The 23,229-nt window shown below is 39.8% G+C and overlaps 1 protein-coding gene across 12 annotated transcripts in view; it reads right to left on the bottom strand.

The window, feature by feature from the left end:
• FN1 (fibronectin 1) overlaps positions 1 to 23,229 on the bottom strand; it is a 66,832-nt gene that overhangs the window by 5,616 nt on the left and 37,987 nt on the right. Inside the window, exons 25-42 of one of the 12 annotated variants that reach the window (XM_004674316.2) lie at positions 21,729 to 22,001; positions 20,424 to 20,606; positions 18,030 to 18,119; positions 16,212 to 16,481; positions 14,336 to 14,452; positions 13,543 to 13,707; positions 12,902 to 13,057; positions 12,133 to 12,246; positions 11,027 to 11,296; positions 9,699 to 9,886; positions 8,784 to 8,871; positions 7,749 to 7,925; positions 6,386 to 6,475; positions 5,992 to 6,171; positions 4,798 to 4,887; positions 3,513 to 3,979; positions 2,417 to 2,555; positions 254 to 418 (exon numbers count right to left, since the gene is read on the bottom strand). In XM_004674316.2, the coding sequence (XP_004674373.1) occupies positions 254 to 418; positions 2,417 to 2,555; positions 3,513 to 3,979; positions 4,798 to 4,887; positions 5,992 to 6,171; positions 6,386 to 6,475; positions 7,749 to 7,925; positions 8,784 to 8,871; positions 9,699 to 9,886; positions 11,027 to 11,296; positions 12,133 to 12,246; positions 12,902 to 13,057; positions 13,543 to 13,707; positions 14,336 to 14,452; positions 16,212 to 16,481; positions 18,030 to 18,119; positions 20,424 to 20,606; positions 21,729 to 22,001 (3,222 nt within the window). The remainder of the gene's footprint in view (positions 1 to 253; positions 419 to 2,416; positions 2,556 to 3,512; positions 3,980 to 4,797; positions 4,888 to 5,991; positions 6,172 to 6,385; positions 6,476 to 7,748; positions 7,926 to 8,783; positions 8,872 to 9,698; positions 9,887 to 11,026; positions 11,297 to 12,132; positions 12,247 to 12,901; positions 13,058 to 13,542; positions 13,708 to 14,335; positions 14,453 to 16,211; positions 16,482 to 18,029; positions 18,120 to 20,423; positions 20,607 to 21,728; positions 22,002 to 23,229) is intronic. The other 11 variants (XM_012726797.1, XM_012726806.1, XM_012726812.1 and 8 more) reach the window with 11 other exon arrangements.

Raw genomic sequence — 23,229 nt, 5'->3', positions numbered from 1 at the left:
AAGGGAAAATCATACTACCACCATGAAGTTGCTTTCTTTGCACAGTCACATGAGCACACAACCTTGGAAATGAAGCGATATTCAGCAAGTAAAATTTCCCATCATTTTTCTATGATGCAAAATGTTACTTTGAGTGGAGCAGTCTGCCCTGGTTAGCTTCATGTTTGGAAGAGCTTGTGTCTGCCAAACATGCTTGCTTGGCACACTGGGTGAATGCGTGGATGGGAAGAGATGGACAAAGCGAACTACTCACTAGATGAATCGCATCTGAAATGACCACTGCCAAAGCCCAAGCACTGGCAGGAGAGTTTAAAGCCAGATTCAGACAACCGCTCCCACTCCTCTCCAACGGCATAGTGGGAAACTGAGTAGGGGTCGAAGCACGAGTCATCCGTAGGCTGGTTGGGACCACGGTTTGCTATATGCAGAAAAGGAGGGAAAAGCAAAAAAAAAAAAAAACCACATCTTATTGGACCATAAGTAAAGCAGAATTCTCATATATAACAACTTGATGGAAAACAAAACTCAGGTCATCATCTGTTCTACAGGTGCATTTACCGCTCTAATAAAGACTACGTAGGCAGACAGTGGACACTTGCCTCAGCGCTCTTACAAGACTAACATCATTTCTGAGAAATCTAGTTTATAGAACAAGAAACAGGTGTTGAGGCAATTTAAGCTAGTAGAGAGCTTCAGGAGGAGGCAAGAGCGGAAATGCTTCTCCAGCACTTCCTGGAGTGATTTTAAGCTAGTGACATCACATGTCCTTGCTTTACTTTCTTCACCTGTAATATGAGAGTGATAGGCAAAAAGTCCTCATATGTAATAATACAAATGTCTACCTGATAGGCATCTTGTGACAATTACAGACCATGCATTTAAAGCAGTGGCCCATTGCCAACACTTAGAAAGTGCTCACCAAATAAAGATTACTAGAGGCCATCGTTTGCTTTTCATGCAAAAGTTCTAGCATTTTTATATACCATCATACTGTGGTCTTCATGATTATTGCTTTTATTTTTGCATATTATTGCAAAAATCCTAGACTTGTCAAGAAAATAGGAGGAAGTAATAGAATATGATAATTTAGAAATAAGTAATGGAATTTCTTCATGTTGCCTAAGATCTTGGTACTTCTGATTTGGGGGAGTTTATTTTAAAATAATCTATGCAAATAATGTGTCAAGTTATTCTCTAAAACTTGAGTAAGCTTACTTGCTGTGAGTTTAAATCCCAATGTCTATTTCTTTTTGACAGGGTAAAATTCAAAAGCTTATATTCAGCAGACATTTGAAGTGCCTAATATTTGAAAAGACATCACTGTGGATGAAAACAGAGTTTAGGAAAAACTAATGAATCTCAAATGTCTCAAAGCAGGAGAACCTGGCCAGATAGCAGAATGGTACTGCTGGGAATAATGAGCAAGAAAAATGGAGGTTATGTAAACTGCTTCGAGGGGTCTCAATATTCCTACTTTTAGAACCAGAAGTTAAAATTCCACCTGACTAAATTTGCAAAGATGAAATATTTTTAGAACAACCATGTAGAAGAGCACACAGACCTTTGTGCTCTCGAAAGTTTCCTTCAAGATCACAAAAGGCCAAAGGTATGGACGGCCATGTATACATGATACAAGCACAAAAATTGCATCCCCCCGGGACTACCCACCTCGTTCATTCACAGGTGTTTATACAAGTTAAGGAGCAAATGAGGAAGGAGGCTGAGATTAAGCGACTGACCCTAGGAATAAAGCTGTCACTTGACAGAGACAGAACTGAGCACTCCCTGCTGATGTAAAATAGAGTGCCTTCCGGCTGGAAGATTTCAAGATTCATGGGTTTGATGATTTCCTAGTCCATGATTCTCAGTGAGTCTTCAGTTACTGTAGGCTTAAAAACTTCCCCAGGTCCTACAAAGATGGTCAGTAGCCTTGTAACCTCTACTGAGATTCGAGAACTATATTATCAGAAAAAAAAGAAATTGAAATACATTGGAATAAGGGAATTTTTTGGACAGAAATGGGCTATGTTGGTAGCAGTTTACATAAGAAACAGAACCAGTGGCCTCAGTGGTACAGATGGGGGAATTCCTATACAGGTAATACATGCGGGAACTTAAAAATCACTCAATAGGGCAGCAGCATAGTGAGAAGGAGAGGGCCAGAGATGCGTGTCCTCTCTCACATGCTCTGAGTGCTGGGTGACAGATGTGAAATCCCTACTAGGTGCTTGAGATTGTGTATGTGTAAAGATTTGTGGATACAAAGATGGAAAATCAATGCACTTCAATTTGTTTAACTTTACGGCACTACTTCCTCAAATAAAAGACAACAGCAGCAAAGGAACAGTCAACGCAAGAGCATCTCTGGTGTCATCCAGAGGGGAGCCTGTGCTGAGTAACCCAGGTGCTCACATACCAGAGTTGCCCACGGTAACAACCTCCTCCCGAACCTTGTGCCTCTGATGGTCCTTCAGGGCCTCCACTATGATGTTGTAGGTGGCCCCTCTGGTAAGGCCTGTCAGGGTGGCACTGGTAGAAGTTCCAGGAACTCGGAACTGCAATTATTGGCACATCCAAAGTGAGGGAGAAAGCATTAGAATGAGGAATGGGCATGATGTGTCCCTATTCCTTTGTCAATAACTCTCACTGTGTAGATACAGCAATGGGAGGAAAATAAAAAAGGAAGGTGTTGAGGGCCCAATCATCAGAGGAGAGAAATGGGACAAGGGTGAGGGGCCATCATTTCTACCTGCCAAATTTCCTGCCAAAAGTCCACGTTAGCATTCCCCCGTAATTCTACAGACTCCTATAGTCCCAGGTTCCACAAGCGTACTGGAAGCCCTGTACGCTTTCCCATAAAACATGGATGCTGCTTCACGTGGTGATATATTTATCCGGCACGAAGTAGCATTTTACCCCAACATGGGGTCCTGAAAATATCTTGGCAAATCCTCAAATTCATGTTCCTAAGCTCATAAATCTTCCGTAGTGTAGTCAGAATGTTAAATTCTGCCACTTTTTAAGAATAAATGAACACAATAAAAATTGATGCCAGCATGACAAATTAAAGACTAGAAGTCCCCGAGAATCAATCATTTATAACAGTGGCTACGCACAGCTTCACCTGTGCTTTGTTTGCAGACACATTGTAGGTAAGGGGATTCAAGGACAAACTGCAAGGATGGCGTTTCAGCCTCCTCACACATGTCAATTCAGGCAGAGGATTTCTGTCTCTCTTCTAGATGATTGCATTATGTGACAAAAAGATCGTCAAATGTGTGAGAAAAATAGAAATTTCTTCATTCTCTCTTAGTAATAAAGAAAAGCTAATGACTGTCTCATGCACGACTCCCAAGAGGAGCCTTAATGAGAGTTTAAAAGTCGGGACTCAAACATGCTACCTTTCCAGGAGGTCTTAGAAGTGTTGCCACTTTACTTCAAAGCTTTAGTCACTTCAGTCATTCAGCTTACTTCACTGAGGGCTGCCCAGCCAGAGCAAAGAGAATAATTACCTGTAAGGGTTCTTCATCAACGTTAATTGGATGACATGAAATGACATACTCAGAGCTTTCCTGGAAGGGGGTCCAAGAGATGGTTGTCTGAGAGAGAGCTTCTTGTCCTGTAGAGGCATTTGGATTGAGTCCCAGAACGTGGGGGTAGAGATGGTGGTCTACGTCTCCTCTGGGGACATGACCAATTTGGATCTCCTCATTTACATTCGGCGAATATGGTCTTGGCCTATGCCTTACGGGGGTGGCCATTGTGGGCGCTGTGGTTCGCCTAAAACCATGCTCCTCAAAGATCATTTGTTGCCCGACACTGGGCTGCTGAGCAGAAGTGCCAGGAAGCTGAATACCGTTTCCAGTGTCATACCCAGGGTTGGTGATGAAAGGGGTCTTTTGAACTGTGGAGGGAACATCCAAGATCTCTGGTCCGTGAAGATTGGGGTGTGGAAGGGTTACCAGTTGGGGAAGCTCATCTAGCCAAGAGAGGTTAGAGCCAAAAAAGCAAAGCGTGTTAAGCTCCAGGAATTAGCAGTAGGAATCACCATCAATTCAGGTAACATAATCTGTACATCAATCTGATAAAAGCGCCCAGAAAATGAGCAGTTCTGAGATCACAAAACACTTTTTCCGGAAAGAAAGCTTTATCATTCTTCTCAAAGGTTTCTTTATGGTTGAGAACGAAAAAAGTGTTAGTATGAATCGATCATACGCACAAAGCTTTGAACCGCTGAGCCCCGTACAAGCTGCCTCTGCTTAAATTAAGTCCAAAGGAGCCATGACATGCAGTTTTCCCTTGCTTTCATTTGAGAAACGTGCAAAGTCTAGAACCCAGACTAATTATATCAGAATTTGAAGATGACAATTTCAGCAGTTTGACTCAATTTTTCAGTTTGCAATGTTCAACATAGATAAAAGTACATATGTCATGTTTATTCTAAAAGTTCTCCCATCAGCATCTGTTTAGCGTTTTCTTCGAATTAAGTTCAAAGTGGATTAAAAAAATTATTTCAAGTTTCAGAAACCAAATGTTTTCTTTTTCAAAATTTTTTCATTGCAACAGGAGGTATAAAAGAACAGTATTTACATTTTAATACCTGGTTTGGATTTTTTAGAAAGTGAATAAAAGGCTTTATATACACAGGTTAAGAAAAAAATAAAACTGAACTTTGCAGATATGTTAGATCATGACTGTGATCAAAAAATGTAACATATCTGCATCTAAACATGGAGAACACATTCACTGCAAAGCTGGTCATCTGTGATTAGTTTTGTCTCCTCTCCTGTTCCTTACCTGTTGTTTTCCTCCCGATCAGAGGCTCACTTTTCTGGTTGTTCTTGAGGGCAATGATCTGAATTGTATACTCTGTACCTGGTTCCAGACCTGAGGAAGGACAGAGTGGGACAGTCATGGGCTCAACTGGTCAAGAGAAGTCACATCAACAGGAGACGCTACTAGGACCGAGTGTCCTCACTTCAGCTGGCTGTCAGCCTGTTCAAAGGCAAAATTTCTACCTTGCTTTTCTTACACAAAGTCCCAAATATCCTGCAGATGATGACCACTTAGCAAATTAATGACCTATCAAATTTGACACCTGATGCTAATATCTGACCCTTTGGTGACAACTTTTCCTGAGTAATCTCTGTACATGTGGTCTTTGGATTCAAGAAAATCTTTCAGCATTGTACACAGCCATCTTAAGGACATTTGGGAAGGGTTGCTGCACTTTGTACATGTGGATCTATGCTCACCTAGTCACTGGGTGGCTGAACTGTTGGGATCAGTGGGAAGAGAGACAAAAGGTATGTGCCCAGCAGGACAGAGACCCAACCTTGTTGGTCCCTGTGGAAGAATCTCATCCAACTCCTCCCATATGTGATTCTATTTTCCTATTCCCAAACTTCTCTAAAAAAGTAGTTTCAGCATCTGGTATCTGTGTGTACTATAGGATTTTTAAGACCAAATGCTACCCAATGAGTTTTAAAATTTGACCTTTTGTGAAAGAAAATGCACCAGAAGCCTATCATCTTTCCCACCAAAACGGACAATTCTTATTCTTATTTCAGCAATTCTTCCAATGTAGGCAGTGAGGATTCCTTTTGCCTGGTGACCTATTCTGTGAAACTGGACAATGAGGACACTCTGGGCAGTCCTACCAGGTCATCATCAACTCCATTGGGTCCTGAATGTTAAGAGAGATCACACAGAACTAGTTTGGACTGAAGAAGGGACCTTTTCTACGACTAGATAACACAAGTCATGTCATTACTACATTGAATTTGTCCCATTTTCATGAATATGGATGCCTTTTGAGATGTAGTGAGCTCCCTAACTCCTACACAGAGAAGGCTTCTTGAAATTAGCAGTGCTTTTTGAAAAAAAGGAGAGCTTCTCAATTTCCGAATAGAGCATCCAGGACATCATAGAGACATCCTGGAGTCTGCTTATTAGCATAATGTGTGTCCTACAGCAAGAAAGCAGCAGTACCAGTAATTGTAGCCTCGGTGACTCCAGGACGGGGCCGAGGGACCACTTCTCTGGGTGGGGACCCAGGCTTCTCGTACTTGATGATGTAGCCAGTGATCTTGGCTCTGGGTGGTTGCCATGACAACAGCAAGGAGTTGGGAGTGGTGGCCAGGAAGTGCAGGTTGGATGGGGCATCAATGGCTGGAAAGAAACAAAATTAGGTCTCAAGAAAATGAATACCATACTTTTTCCCAGCCTTTATAAAAAGAGAGTCTTGAGAGAATCTGAAGGTTGTATAAGCTGTAAAAATGACTTACTGTTATCTAGAATGCAAATACTTTAGCCTCATCTGCTTCTAATTTGCATGTGACTAATTATCCATTTGGCAGTGTTCTTCACTAGAGAATATAATTACCTGTAGAGGCATCGATGACCACAGGGGAGCTGCGGGCATTGTCATTCAGGGTGTACAGGTAGATCTTGTAGTCAGTGCCTGGTTGCAAACCTGGGATTTGGGAAGAGATGATGATTTTTATCTGATTTTGATTTCCTAGGAAATATTCAAATGCCTTCAGCAATTTTCATGGCTCCTCTATCATCTCCTATTTATATGAATCTAGATGTAGTTCCATTTCAACAAATGTGGTTAATTTCTAAAACTCAAAATAGAGGTCGTTCTGAAGGATGAGAGTGGCGACCACCTATGGGATGTTTTCTCTTTTGTGTAATCAGTTGGTTGCTGGTTGGTTAAGTGGAATCAGAACTTCAAAATCTCAGTAAAGCTAATGTGATCCAGATATTGGGCATTCTCTGACTAAACCTCTGACATTTAAAATAGTGCTGCTTTGCTTTTAAAAAATTTAATTATTATTTGGGCTCTCCCTGGTGGTGCAATGAGTTAGGACACAGCACTGCAAGCCAGCAGCAGCCTCTTAAGTTGCAGTTTGATCCCCGGTCCCGGAGTTGATTCACATGGCGCGGCAGACCTCTTCTGTCTTGCCTGCTGTTCCCCTCAGCAGTGTACCTCATCGATCTGCCTGTTCTGCTCCCCACTCTGTCTCTGGTGACTTCTCTCACCACCCCTGCACCTTCTGGCCTGTACCCCAGTTATGTATGCATAAATAAATATTATTTAAAAAGTTAATTATTATCGTTCTTCCTGGTGATACAGAAGTTAAAGACTCAGTGCTAGCAAGCTATGCCAGCCACTTGGCATGAGTTCACTCTGTGGCTGGGAAGCTGACCCACATGGCACAGCAGACCTTTTCTGTCTTACCCACTGCTCCCCTCAGCAGTGTCTTTCAGTGGATTGGTTTGTTCTGCTCTCCGCTCTACCTCTAGTGAATCCTCTCATCCCCCTCCGCACCTCTGGCCTACACCCAAGTTCTTGCATGCAAAATAAATAAAAATAAATCTTTAAAAAATAAAAATTTCATTGTTCTTTATAATATACATTGTTGTTAAGCACTACACACCACCATGTAATTTCTTTTGGTTCTAAGAGTTATGTCACACTCTCTTTTTTATAAGGGAACACTGATGAAAAATTAAATTTGATGAAAGTAGCCTGTGCTATTTTCCCGGCAACCATTAGACAAAGTGGGCATTCACGCACAAGACTATTTCTGATAATAATATAACAATAAGATTAAAAATGTACGTAGCCGGGTCATGAAACACTGAAATACATTTGAACAGAATAGTGGTGAAATAGCTGAATGTTCACTTATGCTGGGAAGAGTGGCTCAGAGCGGGCTGGGTACAGCGAGGGCCCTGACCTGTAATGGTGTAGCTCCTGACATCAGGCTTGATAGTTCTCTGAACTGGAGTCTGGCCATTTGCTGGGATGGCATCCACCTGGAAGCCAGTGATGGTCTCAGTCTTGGTTCTCCAGCTGATGGTGATGGTGGTCTCGGTGGCGTCTGTCACGCGGGCCCGCCTTGGGGGGCTGACATCTGCAGGGAACAAAGCTGGAGGTGAGGCCTGAAGGGCTCACTCAGGTTCGGTTTTGATACTTGAAAATCTGACTTTTGATACACCAAATGCATCCATCTCTACGTGAGGCTACATAATGTGAAGATTTTCTTCTACGGCAGAGAGGTTGACAGTAAGTAAAAAATGCAAATAGTCACCTTTTTTTTTTTTTTTAAAGAACTAAAAGCTTTCCAGGTACTGCTAGTAGTTCCCAAGGCTGACTTTATTGTATCTACTAATAGCTCAGTAAATGTTATCAGTAGTAATTTATGATAATGTAAAATATGTGTAGAAGAAGGTATAGTAATTTGGTCAGTTAGCAATAATTTATAAATATATTGTTCGTATTCTGTCATTTTCATAGGGCTTCACATTTCTCTCAGCAGATACAACACCATCCCTATTTTATAGAAAAGGAAACTTCGATGCTTGATGCAATTTCTGGAGGGAATACTGGGAGTTATTGGGCAGAAGGCTAGGATCTGGGCTCAGTTTTGTTCAGTACTTCTTGAACTGTTAAGAGATAGCAGAAAGTGGCATGACTCCCCCAAACTCAACTCTATAAAAACAGATTCTAAGAAGAAGAGCAAATTGTTCAGAACTGAACATCTTATTCATAACTCCATGAAGTGCCTCCATTCTCTGTGCCCATGTACTGCTTTCTGGAGAGCATAAAAGGTGGCCGTCATAAGTCAAGACAAGCAAGCCAATCAACTTCCAAATTGGAAATCATTTCATTCTATTCCATTGTTAACTCAGCAATCTAGAAAACGACTTACCAATCTTTAAATTTTGTTTATACACAATATTTGTTGATACTAGAAAGTCTGAGGACTTACTCTCCAAAGTAGTGGCAACTCCCTGAGCTGGTCTGCTTGTCAAAGTGTCCTTAAGGGCATAGATGCTCACTTCATATTTGGTGGCCACCTAGAAAGAAGGGAAGCTTTAGTGATGTGACCTCCAGGGAGCTCCATTACAGCATTAGACAGAGTAATTCAAGAAAAAAATACACAAAACCACAGCACTGTGAATTCCTAGATTGAGTTCATTTCTATACTAATCAGCAACACATTTATATTAAGTGAATTTTTAAAACCTTGGTGTTAACCCCAAGTAAGCTGTAATGTACATACTTATACTAAGCTGGTATAAAATGAGGCACATGGAAATTAGCCCTGTTTTGTCCATTATGGTTAAGTGCAAATCATGAGTTGTTCTCTTCAGAGAAACAAGGATGAGGTTTCGTTCTATTTTGAACCCTCTTCTCTTTCTATAGTTTCTCATAGAAAATTTCCCTTATGTGAAAAAAACACATCCATTTTCTTTAGGCACACCTAGAATTAAAAATGTCTTAATGAAGGTGTGGTCAAGCAGTGCTGATACAAACTAGTGAGTATTCATTGGCAAGATAAGAGAGCTCTAAAATGCTCAACTATAGCAGATTCATCCATTCAGCCTATGGGTATAAAATTGTAAACCTCCCCCCACACACACACAACACACATAAAACCTTTACAAATAAAATGTAATTAAAGAGCTGTGTGAAATTCAAAAATTCAATTAAAAAATTTCTGTCTCAGTCATCTGGAAAAACTAAGGTCAACATGAAAAGATTCCACTGATATAAAATAACAATAAAATCATTTGATGGAAGAGACAAAGAACATAATCAGATTATGACATTATGTTTCCACTATCTTAAACTTCATAAGTGATAACTTTCCTTCTCCCAATGAGAGAAGATCTCTTCGTACCATGAGTCCTGATATAACCACAGATGTGCTGTCAGGGGCAAGGTTGATTTCTTTCATCGGTCCTGTCTTGTCTTTCGGGGTCACTCGCACTCGGTACCCAGTGAGCTGGACATTGGGTGCCGTCCACTGAGCAGTCAGGCTCGTGGGTGTCAACTGAGTGAACTTCAGGTTAGTTGGCGTAGGAATGGCTGTTGGGATGGTCATTGGTTAAAAGTTATAGGAAACGGGGACAAAAGAAAATAAAGTGAATTCCAAGAAGAAGAATAGATTATTCTTGCTTGGTTAGAGCTTCCTGGTCAAGGCAAGATTCAGTACAAGAAAGTATAAGAAGGGATGCAACATGAACGAAACACTTTCTAGAAAAAACGTGTTTTATATCTACTCATGCTCAGAATCACTGCAAATACTTGGGTAAATATCAGAACTCTCACAGATGTTAGGTTTTCAAAGTTGTTTTGTTTTTCCTTAAAAAAAAAAAAGGAGTCAAGTTGACTATTGGTCATCAGGATAGATTTTCTATGTATGTGGAAAGATGAACAATGCCTTTGTATGGGAAACTATTTCACCAAGTATTCCAACCCCCAAAGACAGAATTGTGTTATCCTTTTTATTTGAACCTCATGGCAAACAGCGCTGCTAAATCGCAATTTTCTGTGGTGCAGCATAAGAAGAAAATTGGCTTACAAAGGAAGCAGAAAAAAGAAGCGAGGAGCAATAATACAGACTGTCACCTCCAGGGTGAAGGCTGTCACGAGGTTGCATCTTTAGCATCCACTCTGCTTTGGAAACAAAGCACGAGTGGGGAAAAGTATTGTGGAAGGCAACAGCTCCATCAATCACTCCCAAAGCAGCTGATTTGCAATCCTTTAAGCAAATTAAACACCCAGCCCTTGGAAATCTGATTGGAGAAGGCAGGCCTGGCAGGCATTCTCAGAATCATGCTGCTATGAAATATCCCAGTTTGGGTTCCTTTTCTAGATGAACTCTGAGGTATCAAACTTCCTTCTTTTCTACAGTGAGTATAACCACAGGGAGTCTTAGCTTAGAAAATAATCCCTAATTTTAGTATTATCATCAAATGTTTTTACAATCTTGTTTTACTTTACAATAAGTTGAGCTACTTCTCAATTACTTTTACTGGACTTTATCTACATAGCTACTCAACTGTATTATGACTATTCCTCCTTAAGGAGGTTCTTTGCTAAGATAGAGGCTTTTTTAAAAAACCCCTTACATGGGAATCGATAGCCCGGCAAAAATAGAATTCTTTCAGCAGGGCATAAAGCCACCGCTCCCGTGAGCACCTGGTGGTGCGATGAACGATATACCTGTGGACTGGGTTCCAATCAGGGGCTGGCTCTCCATATCATCGTGCAAGGCAACCACACTGACTGTGTACTCAGAACCCGGCCTGAGGCCTTGCAGCTCTGCAGTGTCTTCTTCACCATCAGGTGCAGGGAATAGCTCATGGATTCCATCCTCAGGGCTCGAGTAGGTCACCCTGTACCTGGAAACTTGCCCCTGTGGGCTTTCCCAAGCAATTTTGATGGAATCGACATCCACATCAGTGAATGCCAGTCCTTTAGGGCGATCAATGTCTGTTAGGCAAATTAATGGTAAGAAGTTATGTGAAAAGCAAGTTGTGAAATAAGCATTTTTATAACATGCAAAGCAGTTTGCAGATATCATTTCTTTGATGAATTAAATTCCAATTAATTCTCTATTAAATGGAAAATTACTTGATACTTGCTCAATTTTTTTTTTATTTTTAGTTTAGAAAATATCTAACGTCACATCACTTATTAAAACATAGGTGTACATGAGACATGTAAACACCCTACAGGATATCCCAAATAATGATATCAATTTTGAGATGTTCTACCAAGATTTGTTTTTGCAATGTGATGTTAGTCTCATAGACCTGGATTTTCTATGTCTCGGAGATGGTAAAGTTGATGTACAGTGTCAGAATCACATAACATTTCAGTGTTAGAAAGATTCCTATCTTTCTTTAACTTCTCTGTCCTTTGCTTGTAGTTGGAATATTTGCATTAATAGAGGCCGAATCACAGTCCTCCAAATGCTCCCAACACAAAAACTTCACGAGGCAACTTCCATCAACTTTACCATCCCATTATAGAAAAGAAGGTACTAGCAAAACATTTTGTAGATTCGCTATAAGCAAATAAGATTTTGCTGAGGCCATTTAAGCAAAAGAAATTTGAAGCACAGACTAACCATGGTAATCAACAACTTCTTTCCCTCCTGTTCATGGCTGGACTGACGAGGAAAATGTTTGTAAAGGGCTCAGCTCAGATAATAAATAGCCAAGTTGGCTTTCAGTATGAACAATGGCAAAGATATGGAAAGGGCATTCAGATGCCTAAAAACAAAATCTGACTTGGACAATGAAAAGCAAGTGACAGTTACATACTGGTTACTGCAGTCTCAACTAGAGGCTGGCTCTCTCCGTCTCGGTGCTGAGCATAGACACTAACCACATACTCCACTGTGGGCTGCAAGCCTTCAATGGTCATTTCTGTTTGATCTGCAAAGGGAATGAAAAGCAAATATAGCATCTATTTCATCCATTTCATCAGCCTAGCAGCTTTTAGAGTTTAGTAGCAAACCTGTCATCACCTAGAATTTTCATCTGTAGAATTGTGAAAATAAGGAGGAGTCAGACGTGGATTTCGTCTTGGACAAACATGTCCACTGCTAATACAAATTACCATAGTGGAGTAAAGTCACACAAAAGGATGAGTTCTAAAACGCAATAGAACATCCCCGACCATAAATGATGCTGCTCTTGGTGAAAAACAGGAACATTAATTTGATTTCAAAATGTTGCCTTTGGATTCTGTTTTCACAAGTATTTTGCATAAAAACAAACATAAGAACTAAAAATATTTTAAACATTCTGATAGCCTCAGTGTGCACAAAACAAAAACACAAAGATGGCTCTCATAATTTAACATGAAACACACATATGAAACAAAATGCACTTACGCTAAAATGTCTACATGAGTAGGAGGCTCAGTCTCCAGACCTAATTAAAAAATGTGGATATGAAATGCACAGTACTTGTGATTTAGGATATGAAATGCACAGTACTTGTGGCAAGGTGGCCATTTACTTTAAAAAGTGTACTATGAGTCCTACCCTGACCATCCTGTTCTGCACGTGTGGCTGGCTATTCTTACCTGGACCTACGGTTTTAGATTTCACTGGTCCTCCACCATTTTTGGGCTTAGTAGTCACTCTGTATCCAGTCACAGGGGAACTTGAAGGCAGCCATCTGACACTAATGCTGTTGTCCTGAACATCAGTCACTTGCATCTGGGATGGTTTGTCAATTTCTACAAACAAAACCAAGGGAAAAACCAGTCCATGGATAAGACTAGACACATCTTTCCTCTAGTCTAGTATAGATCACATGATCTATTATTACTGTTAACCTCTCCCAAATGTTTCTTTTGCAGAAACAAAGAGATTCCTTTTAGAAAGTGAGCCCAACAGGTCTGCTTCGTTCACAAAGAAGCTACATTACAAGCAGTTGTTTGTCTCCTTCCCTATTAGCTTATTCATCTGCTAACAAATATATATGTAGAACATCCTTTAAGTATGTCTCTACTATAAGCTTATGGACTTATGTAACAAAACAACAAATACCCCTGTACTTTTCAGGGGTGGCTGGGAGGGACTGCTATCCCTATATTTTAATTTAAAGCACTGTTAGTTGCAGGCATTGTTTATCTTAATTAAAACCAGTTCACAATGACAAAACCACCTTGAGAAAACATTGTAAAAACGGTAAGACTAAATACAGAGCCGGTGTTGGTACCTGTTCGGTAATGAATGGAAACTGGCTTGCTGCTCGCTGGGCTGTCTCCACGACCAGTGACAGCATAGACAGTGATGGTGTAGTCTACCCCAGGTTTAAGGCCACTGATGGTAGCTGTAGACTTGGTCCCAGGCACAGTGAATTCCTGGACGGGGCTAGTTCCTCCTATTTGAAAGGGATAGTTCAAAGTGAGAGGATCTCAGTGGTAGCTGGGACTGGTGAGGAACTGAATTAACCTAAGTCCTTTCACCTATTCCCTTAAGACACCTATTGATAGAGTCTGACCAGAACGTTATATTTATTATGTGTGTAATAAATCTTGATAAGTGTAAAAAACTGGGAAAAAATTGCTGTTACTCCTTTTTTAAAATCCCTGTCTTAAAATGTCATTGAACTGTAGATAAGCAGTAGGAAGGTAAAGAAGTTGAAGTCCTCAACTCAGGATTATGTATCTCATGTTCTTTTTGCAAAGTCTTAATGGAATATATTCATGTCAAAAAAATTATGAAAAATAAGAACCAAAAAATGCAAATCAAGGATAAAATATCTGTGACTTATCATCCCTTTTTCCTTTGCACTACAGTCCCTCCTTGAGCATGATACACACAGCTTTTTACCTTGACTTTGCCAATAATTGTATCCCATATATTTTCCAAGTAGACTTGGAAAAGACAAGACTCCATTGAATGGACTTGTGAAGGTTTCTTTAATTACCTGTCTGCCCCCAAGCTCTCGAATGGCCCACAGCAGTATCTGAGCTGATTACCGTGGAAACTGGCATTGACAGACACACCTGTTTCTCCATAGGTGATCCTGTAGTATCTCACTGTGACAGCTGGCGCGTCCCAGGTGATTAACAGGCTGGTGGGGGTTGCAGCAATCACCTCCAGATCTCTCGGGACATCCGAAACTAGAAAAAACACAGGGACATGATCACAGCTGTAACTTTCAAACATTGGCAGGATTTACTTCCTGTTCATTTTCCAGATGATCCCTTCATATGATAATGGAAGTACTGCTAAAATTAGCATTACTGAAAATTATGAATAATCGAGGTACAGAGTTAAGGAGACAATAAAACTGGCCTCATTCCAAATGATTGTTTCAAATTATTTAAGGATTTTTTTTCCTGCATTTTTTATTTTGACAATTTTTTAACATTATTGGAAGGTTACAAAAGCAATATAATGAACACCTGTATGGGCTTGCACAGGTACTTGCTAATTGTAACCATTGCCACATTTGCTTGTCTGTCTCTTTATTCATTTGCGATCAAGACATAGATATTATACTGACACTGCTCTATTTTATCTATCTCCTAAGAAATATTGACACTATTATATTAAGCAACTGTATTTTTAAGGGAACTCTAACCAGTGTTTTCTATATTTTGCATAAGACTTCAGCTATTAGAAATACATACATGTCTAAATCAGGAGAGAAACATTTGGGGATAATTAAATTATCTCATTGAACATATTCACTTTTTTGTCTCAGCATTAACTATGTTTTTCTAATTTTAAGTACAGAAATGTTTTTAAGCTCAGTGGTTTCTGTCCTAAATACTTACAGAAGATTATTTGAATTGAGATTTCATGGCATAGATTTTAATTCCAGGTGCATAACATAAGGTTTGATTTGTAGTATATAATGCAACAAGTTCAACAAATTAAGTCTAGTTAACATCCACACCCATACTAATTACATTTTTTTCTTGTGATGAGGAATTTTCAAACATAATGCAGTCACTATGTTGTATATTACATTCCTGTGATTTGTTTATTTTATAGCTGAAGTTGTGGTTGATATTATCTTTTTAAAATTCTTTTAAAGATATTATTTTTATCTTTGCATTGAAGAATTGGGATGCAGTCACTATGTTGCATATTACATTCCTGTGATTTGTTTATTTTATAGCTGAAGTTGTGTTTGATATTATCTTTTTAAAATTTTTTTAAAGATATTACTTGTATCTTTGCATTGAAGACTTGGGATGCAGGTCAAAGATGCAGGGGGGAGGGTAGTAAGAGGATTCAGCAGAAACAGAGCGGGGAGCAGAACAGGCAGATCTACTGAAATACACTGCTGAGGGGAGCAGCAGGTGAAACAGGAGGTCTGCTATACATGTGGGTCAGCTTCTTTGCTGGGACTCAAACTCAGGCCTTTGCTGTGGGCCTTCATGGTGTTAGCACTGAGACTTAACCCCTTAGACCTGAAATTATTTTCTTTAATATTCTTCTTTATATATACATAAGATTCTTCTTTATATATATATTAAGATTTATTTATTCATACAGAACTGGGGCACAGGCCAGAGATGCGGAGGGTGAGAGCATTCACCAGAGACAGAGGGGAGCAGAAAAGGCAGATCACAAAGTACACTACTGAGGGGAGCAGCGGGCGGGTCAGGAGAGGTCTGCCACGCCATGTGGGTTTCTCCAGGGCAGGCGGGGATCGAACTCATGCGGAGGTGGCTTAAGCTTCTTAGTGCTATGCTTTAACCCGCTGCGCCACCAGGGAGGGCCCTCTTCTTTATATTTTAAGAGGGACATTTTCTTCACACCTTCCCTTGCATCCCTTTCCTTGTCTCATGACCACATAAAGCTATTTCTTAGATGTCACCTGCATAGAAATTTCCCTAAGTTTCTTTGCACCAAAAGGCAATTTACCTGTTGATTGTTGGCCAACCAGGGGAAGACTTTCTTCTCTGCCATTAACAGCAACGATGCTGACCACGTATTCTGTGCCTGGGTTAAGATTGGTAAGGGTAATGGAATTCCGAGAGGGGGGCACTCGATCTTCTCGAGGTCTTCCACCAGCACGCTCAGGATGATGGCGAATCCTGAAGCCAGTAATGGAGGCTCGAGGAGAAATCCAATGGACAGTGAAAGAGTTGGCAGTGATATCAGAAAAGTCAATGCCAGTTGGGGAATCAAGACCTGTTTTTCCCACAAAGGGAAGAAAAGAGAGAGAAAAAAAAATGACACCAACAGTTTAGGAAATGGAGAAAAAGAGGAAAGTGATACATATTTGATGTTTCTGTCCTTTTTTTCTTAGCCCAATCAGTTGCCATAAAACTCAAGTTATGATGCACACATAACTTAGCCACATACCTATTTCAAAGTCATTAATGGCCAACTCAGTTCAAAATGGCCTGAGGTTTTCTTTTATTTTCTTTCACTAAATAATTCAAGCAACTTATAGATGGTGGTGCAGTAGGTTTCTGCATTGCACTTGAAAAAAGGTGTTAGGATATTCTGGAAATGAATATTTTTAAATACTTCAGTGTTCAAGTATTCTATATTTTTACCCTGTAAAGTATCTCTTTGAAAGCAAGGCAAGATCAAGATCTTCCCACTCTCATGTTAAGTGTTTTAATCTCAAAGAAGCTTCCCAAATTCAAGAGGGAAATGTATGTTAATAGAATGATAAAAATGCCAAACAAAAAGACTTTCTAAAAATAAGACACTTCCTGGACAAATTACCAAGTAGGGGTCTCCATAAGTTGAGAATGTAGTGCAAAACAGAAAAATTACAAGAATTTAGAGTTTATCTGAAATTCAAATCTACCTCTCCAGGACTACCAGAAAATTTTTGTTTCAGTTTAACATATACTGATTTTATTCAATACAAGACTAAAACCAAGAAACCAAGTTGATATATCACAACTCTTTTTTCGAAAGTAAATTAACTGTAATAAAGAAATTAATGGATAAACTAAATTAGACTTTTCAAAGAGAAAATTAATAGAAACATTCATATTTAAGAAAGGACAGTATTATGGGATTTAATTCAACTTCCTTTTTATAGTTAGTTACTATCACATCAGGTAGAAAGAGATAAATCTGTTGGGTTACTAAGAGCGGGAAAATATTTAAACGACATTGCCAGTGTGGGTCAGCCGTTAGCAGGGTCACTTAATCAAAAGGAATATTTACCACCTCTAACTAGAGATTATGAGGTAATCTTAGGCAATTTTTTTAAAGTAATATGATAGTTTATTTTTACATCATTTTGTGCATTTCATCATCTCAGTTATGATCCTTGTGGGCTTCCCATCACCAAATCACCTGTGTGCCATCACCATAGTCCAGTGTATTTCCTTGCCCCCACTGGTTTTGATCCCATTCCCCATTGCACCCCCATAAAATATCTCTGGTATATAGCTCTTCATCATCATCATCATTATTATTATTATTATTATTATTTTCTCGATCTTAGGCAATTTTTTACTAAGCTAAGCCACAAAATACCTTCACAAATTGATCTGATCTAAAAGCAAATGATAGACAGAATCTTAGTGGCCAAATGTCAGATCATTCTTGAATATGGCATATTTAATGCTTAAAGTAAGTGATCATAAAAGAACTAGGCTATGAACACCACTGCCACCACCAGAGGACAGAGATATCATTTTAGAGGTGACATTTTGTTGTTAAAGATTATAAATGAAAAGCTACTTGATAAGGAACTGTCAACCAACTCACCTGTTCTCTGTCTTCCTCTAAGAGGTGTGCTTTCATGCTGCTCATACACACTGGAGACGCTGACTAAATATTCCGTGCCAGGCAGGAGATCTAAAGAGGCAATTGGACTTATTTTAAAATTGTGCTGGGATGCAGGAGAAAGCAAAGCATCCTTGTCAACCGATAAACTATCTCTGCTCACAGTCTAAAGGCTACTTACACTTAAGTGAATGACACTACCTGTCAATGCACTGATAAGGGGATGAGTAAGGGTCACCTTGCCCTGAGTATCTCTAAGGAAGGTCCTCACTTTACCTGTGTTACTCAGTTGCATCTGTGATAACATAGAGCAATGGAGGCACTGGGGAATGTCTCTCTTCCAGTCAGCAGTTCATCTGTTGAAGGAATATCCTAAAGGCTATGACACATGGATTGTCATTTATGCCTCACCCACCACAACCCTACCAGGTAGTCCCCCCTCCCCGACCCCCTTTAAAACAAGTTCATAGCCATGCCATAGACTGAAAGTGTTTAAAGTGTACAGTTTGATGGCTTATGGCATGTCTGTAAATTTATAGAATCATAATGGAATTCAAGATAAGGAGTAGATCCGTTAGTAATCTGCTAGTAATAATAATGTCTAGTTTACAATTATCCCCATTTTGCAGGGGGAAAAAAAATGAGGCACAGAGAATTTATCTTTTTTGACATACTTCCCCAAATCGTACAGTTGACTCAGCTGAAAATAAGATATGAAAACTTTTCAGCAAAATTATTTTCTAAATTGGCTCTACCCCATTAAGGTAAAACCAGAATACTTAAGGAAGTCATAGACATATTCCTGGGTGTCATCCTCTTTGAGTTGCCCAGGAAGGTAGAATAAATGTCTTAAGTTTTGAATTCCTACTTCCTAGACCCCACCCCACTCTCCTCTTCTGAGTCTTTCTTCAATGGACTCTGTAGGTCTGGAAAACCACCCGACTGGAAAGCTACAGTGTGTGGATGCCACTGTCCTCCTCTGCTCAGCCATGGACACTTTACTGAGCCTCTGGGGACTCACTTGCTTCATCTATAAAATAGGATAATGATGGCATCTGGCAGGGGTGAGGGAGAGAAAATGACCTAGATCTAGAGCAGGATCCAGAATACAATCTTAGATGATGAACGTGTGACAGTTCTGTGGCTAAGATGGGCCAGACAGGGGTCCTAAGGAAGGTTCCGGTGTAGTGAGTGGAGTGCAACTATTGATTCCAGAGTGTTCAGAGCAGAAACAACAGCCCCACTGATATTCTCACTCTCAGTTAGAAAATGAGCAGAAGGGACTGTGGTAATGCTGAGCTGTCTCTCATTCTTTAAAATATGGTGTGAAAGATAGAGTTTGTTTTCAGACCACCATTTGGTAATGTAAGCGAATGGAGCTATTTTCCCCTTATGTAGAAGCTATTGCTATTCTCATTTTTCTATTTACTATCACAGTGGAAATGATGAGAAGCAACATTTACACGAAACATGGCCATGTTGCAGCCTACTCTTATTTTCTTTCATAAAAGATGTCTGTTTCAAAAGAGTAGGTACCAGAAAGTACAATTTCCATAAACTGTCATTGTTTATTTTAATGTCAGTTGTTTTCTAAGCCTTCAAGCTTCAGAGAAATCCCTCCAACAAAAGATACTTTTTGAAGTACAAATTAAACTTCCAGGTTTTTTTTTCAGAAGAGCATCCTGATCCATCATGAATAATTAGTCACTGTTTCTAAAATTTCAATTGCTAGATAACCTGTTGATATATTTTTTAAAAATATGGGAATAGGCCCTCCCTGGTGGGGCAGCGGTTAAAGCACAGCACTGAGAATCTAAAGGCGCTTCCACATGAGTTCGATTCCTGCCTGCCCCGGAGGTGACCACATGGCGTGGCAGACCTCTCCTGACCCGCCCGCTGCTCCCCTCAGCAGTGTACTTCATCGATCTGCCTGTTCTGCTCCCCACTCTGTCTCTGGTGAAGCCTCTCACCTCCCCTGAGCCTCGGGCCTATACCCCAATTCTGTATGCACAAATAAATAAATCTTATAAAAAAAAAAAATATGGGAATAAAATCCTCAATTTTTTTCTCTTTAAACACTTGGTCATATACTTTCTCTTGACAATCACTTATTCTTATGTGCTTATTTAGAAGCAGACTTTGAAGCCGAACTTCACTGTTAGTGTTTTTTTCACTATGATTTTTCAAAAGTTATAGATTTCAAAAATAATAAAATAGCCATAAACATGAGATCCTTCAAGATTAGCAGAGACGCACATCTGGTGTGAGGTTTCATTTGTAGAACTGTCATAGCTTAATTGCTCCTGGAAGAGAACTCAGAATTCTTTCCTTTTGCTCTAACTTAGAATTTATTAACAGATACATTTGTCTGCTTACTTGTTAAGACCACTACGTTGTCTGAAGGGGAAATTGACAACTCTGCAACATCTTCCTCATTTTTCACAGGTGAGTAGCGCACCAGGAAACTGGACAACTCAATGGATGAAGGGGGTGCCCAGGCAACACGCATAGTGTCTGGGCCAATATTGGTGAATCGCAGGTCAGTGGGAGGAGGGACAGCTGGTTTCAAACAAGAAGGGAGAGTAAGTTAGTGGACATTTAAGATAAACGCTAACAGAAATAACTTTAAAGGTGAAACTGGTATTTCATGCATAAGGGAAACAAGTCATACTCATGCAAATAGTCTAATGTAAATCTAATCTAGCTCATAGTGGACTACTGTTAAAACAAAACACTAAACACAGTACTGTTAGGCCCCTTTAACCTTTCTGCCATCAATGCATCAATGTATTTTAAAAATAATTTTCATTTACATTCAAATATGTTGATTACTTGACCCCAGGCTGAAGAGGCTTAAGTTACCACACAGCAAAGAGAAACACAGCAGTACTCTCCAAGGATACACATGCACACAGACAACAAGACAAGAGGGTCCTATAATTTTCCTTGATATGAGATAACTACAACTACTGGCTTAGTTACAGGTTCATTCAGTGAATTCTACTTACAAGTGAAAAGAGCTCATGCAAATTGGTTCTCAGCATGTTTCTTACCATGCAGGGCAGAGAACCTTCATAATGTTGCATGCTCATCCCCAGACTGTGGTTAAAGAGGAATTTCTTTACTGTGTCATGGCAATGACATCTAGAAAGTTCCAGTTTCCTTTCTTCCCTCCTCAAAACAATCCCCTTCTACTGTTCTGTCATCAGTTTCAATGGGTTTTTAGTCCCACTGAAGTTCACTATGAAGGAGGAACATGGTAGAGTTTATTAACTCTATCAAGGAAGAACATGCTGGTACATTTGGAGGTCTATTTCTTATGACTCACTGGTACTCATTACACAATGAGTGAGATTCATATGAGATATGAAAAAGACATAAAACTCCAGGTTGGCAAGTTCAATGAATCTTTGCCATTTTGTCTTTGGTAGACCAAATATCTCTATTCCTCTAGAATTATCCACATTGTGGCTTAAACAAAAGTGCACTCAGGGCTACTTGCATGTCTCCATTCCATCAGGTTAGCATGTGTATTCAATTCCTTATACCCCCCATTTCACCCTTTCTTCCTCTTTGGCAAATTGCTGGTTTTCTCCTCATAATATCCATATTTAACCACAGTGACTGGCAGCAACATGCAACACTATTCTTGTCTCAAACACAGAAGTTTTCAAAATTCACCCGTTTGTTGTGTCAGTGTAGTAGGGGCACTCTCTCCGCCATTAATGAGAGTGATAACGCTGATGTCATAGCCAATGCCCGGCTCCAGCCCTGTGACTGTGTAGTATCCTACTGAGGAGTCCACAAAATCTTCAAAAATAGGGATCCCTTCTCCTGATGCAACTACTGTGATGCGGTACCCAATAATGGTGGAAGAGTTTAGCGGGGTCCACCTCAGGCCGATGCTTGAATCGGTTATATCAACAAAGCTTAGGTCAGTGAGTTGGGGCACCTCTATTGAGTTACAAAGCAAAGGAGAGGGGCAAAAGAAGAGGAAAAAATAAAGCAGTGTACATCAGGTTACTAGTGGTAAAATTGATGGAAAGATAAAGCAATGATGGTAATTTGCACTTTGTTCCATTTTATCTGAAAAGAAGACTCTCTAAGCATCATGAGCAGTTCATCATGAACAGTTTGCCTCCCTGGGAGAATAAAAAAGCTTACAGTAATTCTTTTAGGGATTTTCTTGCATTTTGAAATTGTCTCTAAACAGTACAGTTTGAATCTCTCAGTTTCCTAAATCTGACAGGCCTGTTTACAATGTCAAAATCTAGAAAGGATATAGTAAGTAAGTAATGTGTAAAAAATTCTAAAACCGTTTTAGTAGAATAAGGAAGCTTGCATGAAGAAGGATAAAAAAAAAAAAAATCAGTGGATGAGCTTTTCTTTCCTCATTCAAAAACTCACGACCATGCCCAAACTATGCACAGCATTATGAATGTGCGAGGCAAATGTGCCATTGGAAAGCCACGCAACTCAAAGATAGTCCAGGATCCCAGGTCAAGGCCGATATTTTGCTTAATTCACCATCCAAGTTATTTAATTAGCATTGGTAAAAGCATTCTAGGTATAGTGCAAAGAGGAACACAGTCTGTCCCATGCTTTAATTTCATGAAAAAAATCCAGTTTTAGCCAAATAACAAACCTTTCCCTAGACAGGTCTTTTCAATGTTGGCTCTCTATCCACATGAAAGAATACACACATGAAAGGTGTAACCTTTACTTCCTTTTTTTTTTTTTTTTATTTTACCAAGGAGGGTTTGAATTGCCAGATGAAGAGTTGGGTCTTTTACAGGCAACTGTGGAATGTTGGTAGAGACTGTCAATTCAGGCACAAATGTACTGATGGGATGCATTTACCACATTACTTTTAGCTGTCAGTACTGAGTGCAGACACTTGACATTGTTTTAGTCATATTTCCACGTGAGCGGACAGAACAGAGTTAATGCCGTGACCGCCACTCCATTACATACCCACCCCAGAGACAGCCCCCTGGTGAAGCACAGACAGCGAAGCAGGGTTAACAGCAAGCATTTGTCCAAATAGTTGCTCTGACTTCATGATTTTGGAGAGTGTCGCTGGGAGGTCAGAATTAAACCTCAAATATATTTGACACACTCAACCTTTGGGGATTAAGATGTTAATCCCTACTCGGATTGAAACTGCCACTCAGAGGATAAC

Source organism: Condylura cristata, unplaced genomic scaffold (assembly GCF_000260355.1).
Source record: "Condylura cristata isolate star-nosed mole 26May11 unplaced genomic scaffold, ConCri1.0 scaffold00002, whole genome shotgun sequence".
Taxonomy (NCBI): Eukaryota; Metazoa; Chordata; class Mammalia; order Eulipotyphla; family Talpidae; genus Condylura; species Condylura cristata.
This window is presented reverse-complemented; position numbering and strand designations above follow the sequence as displayed.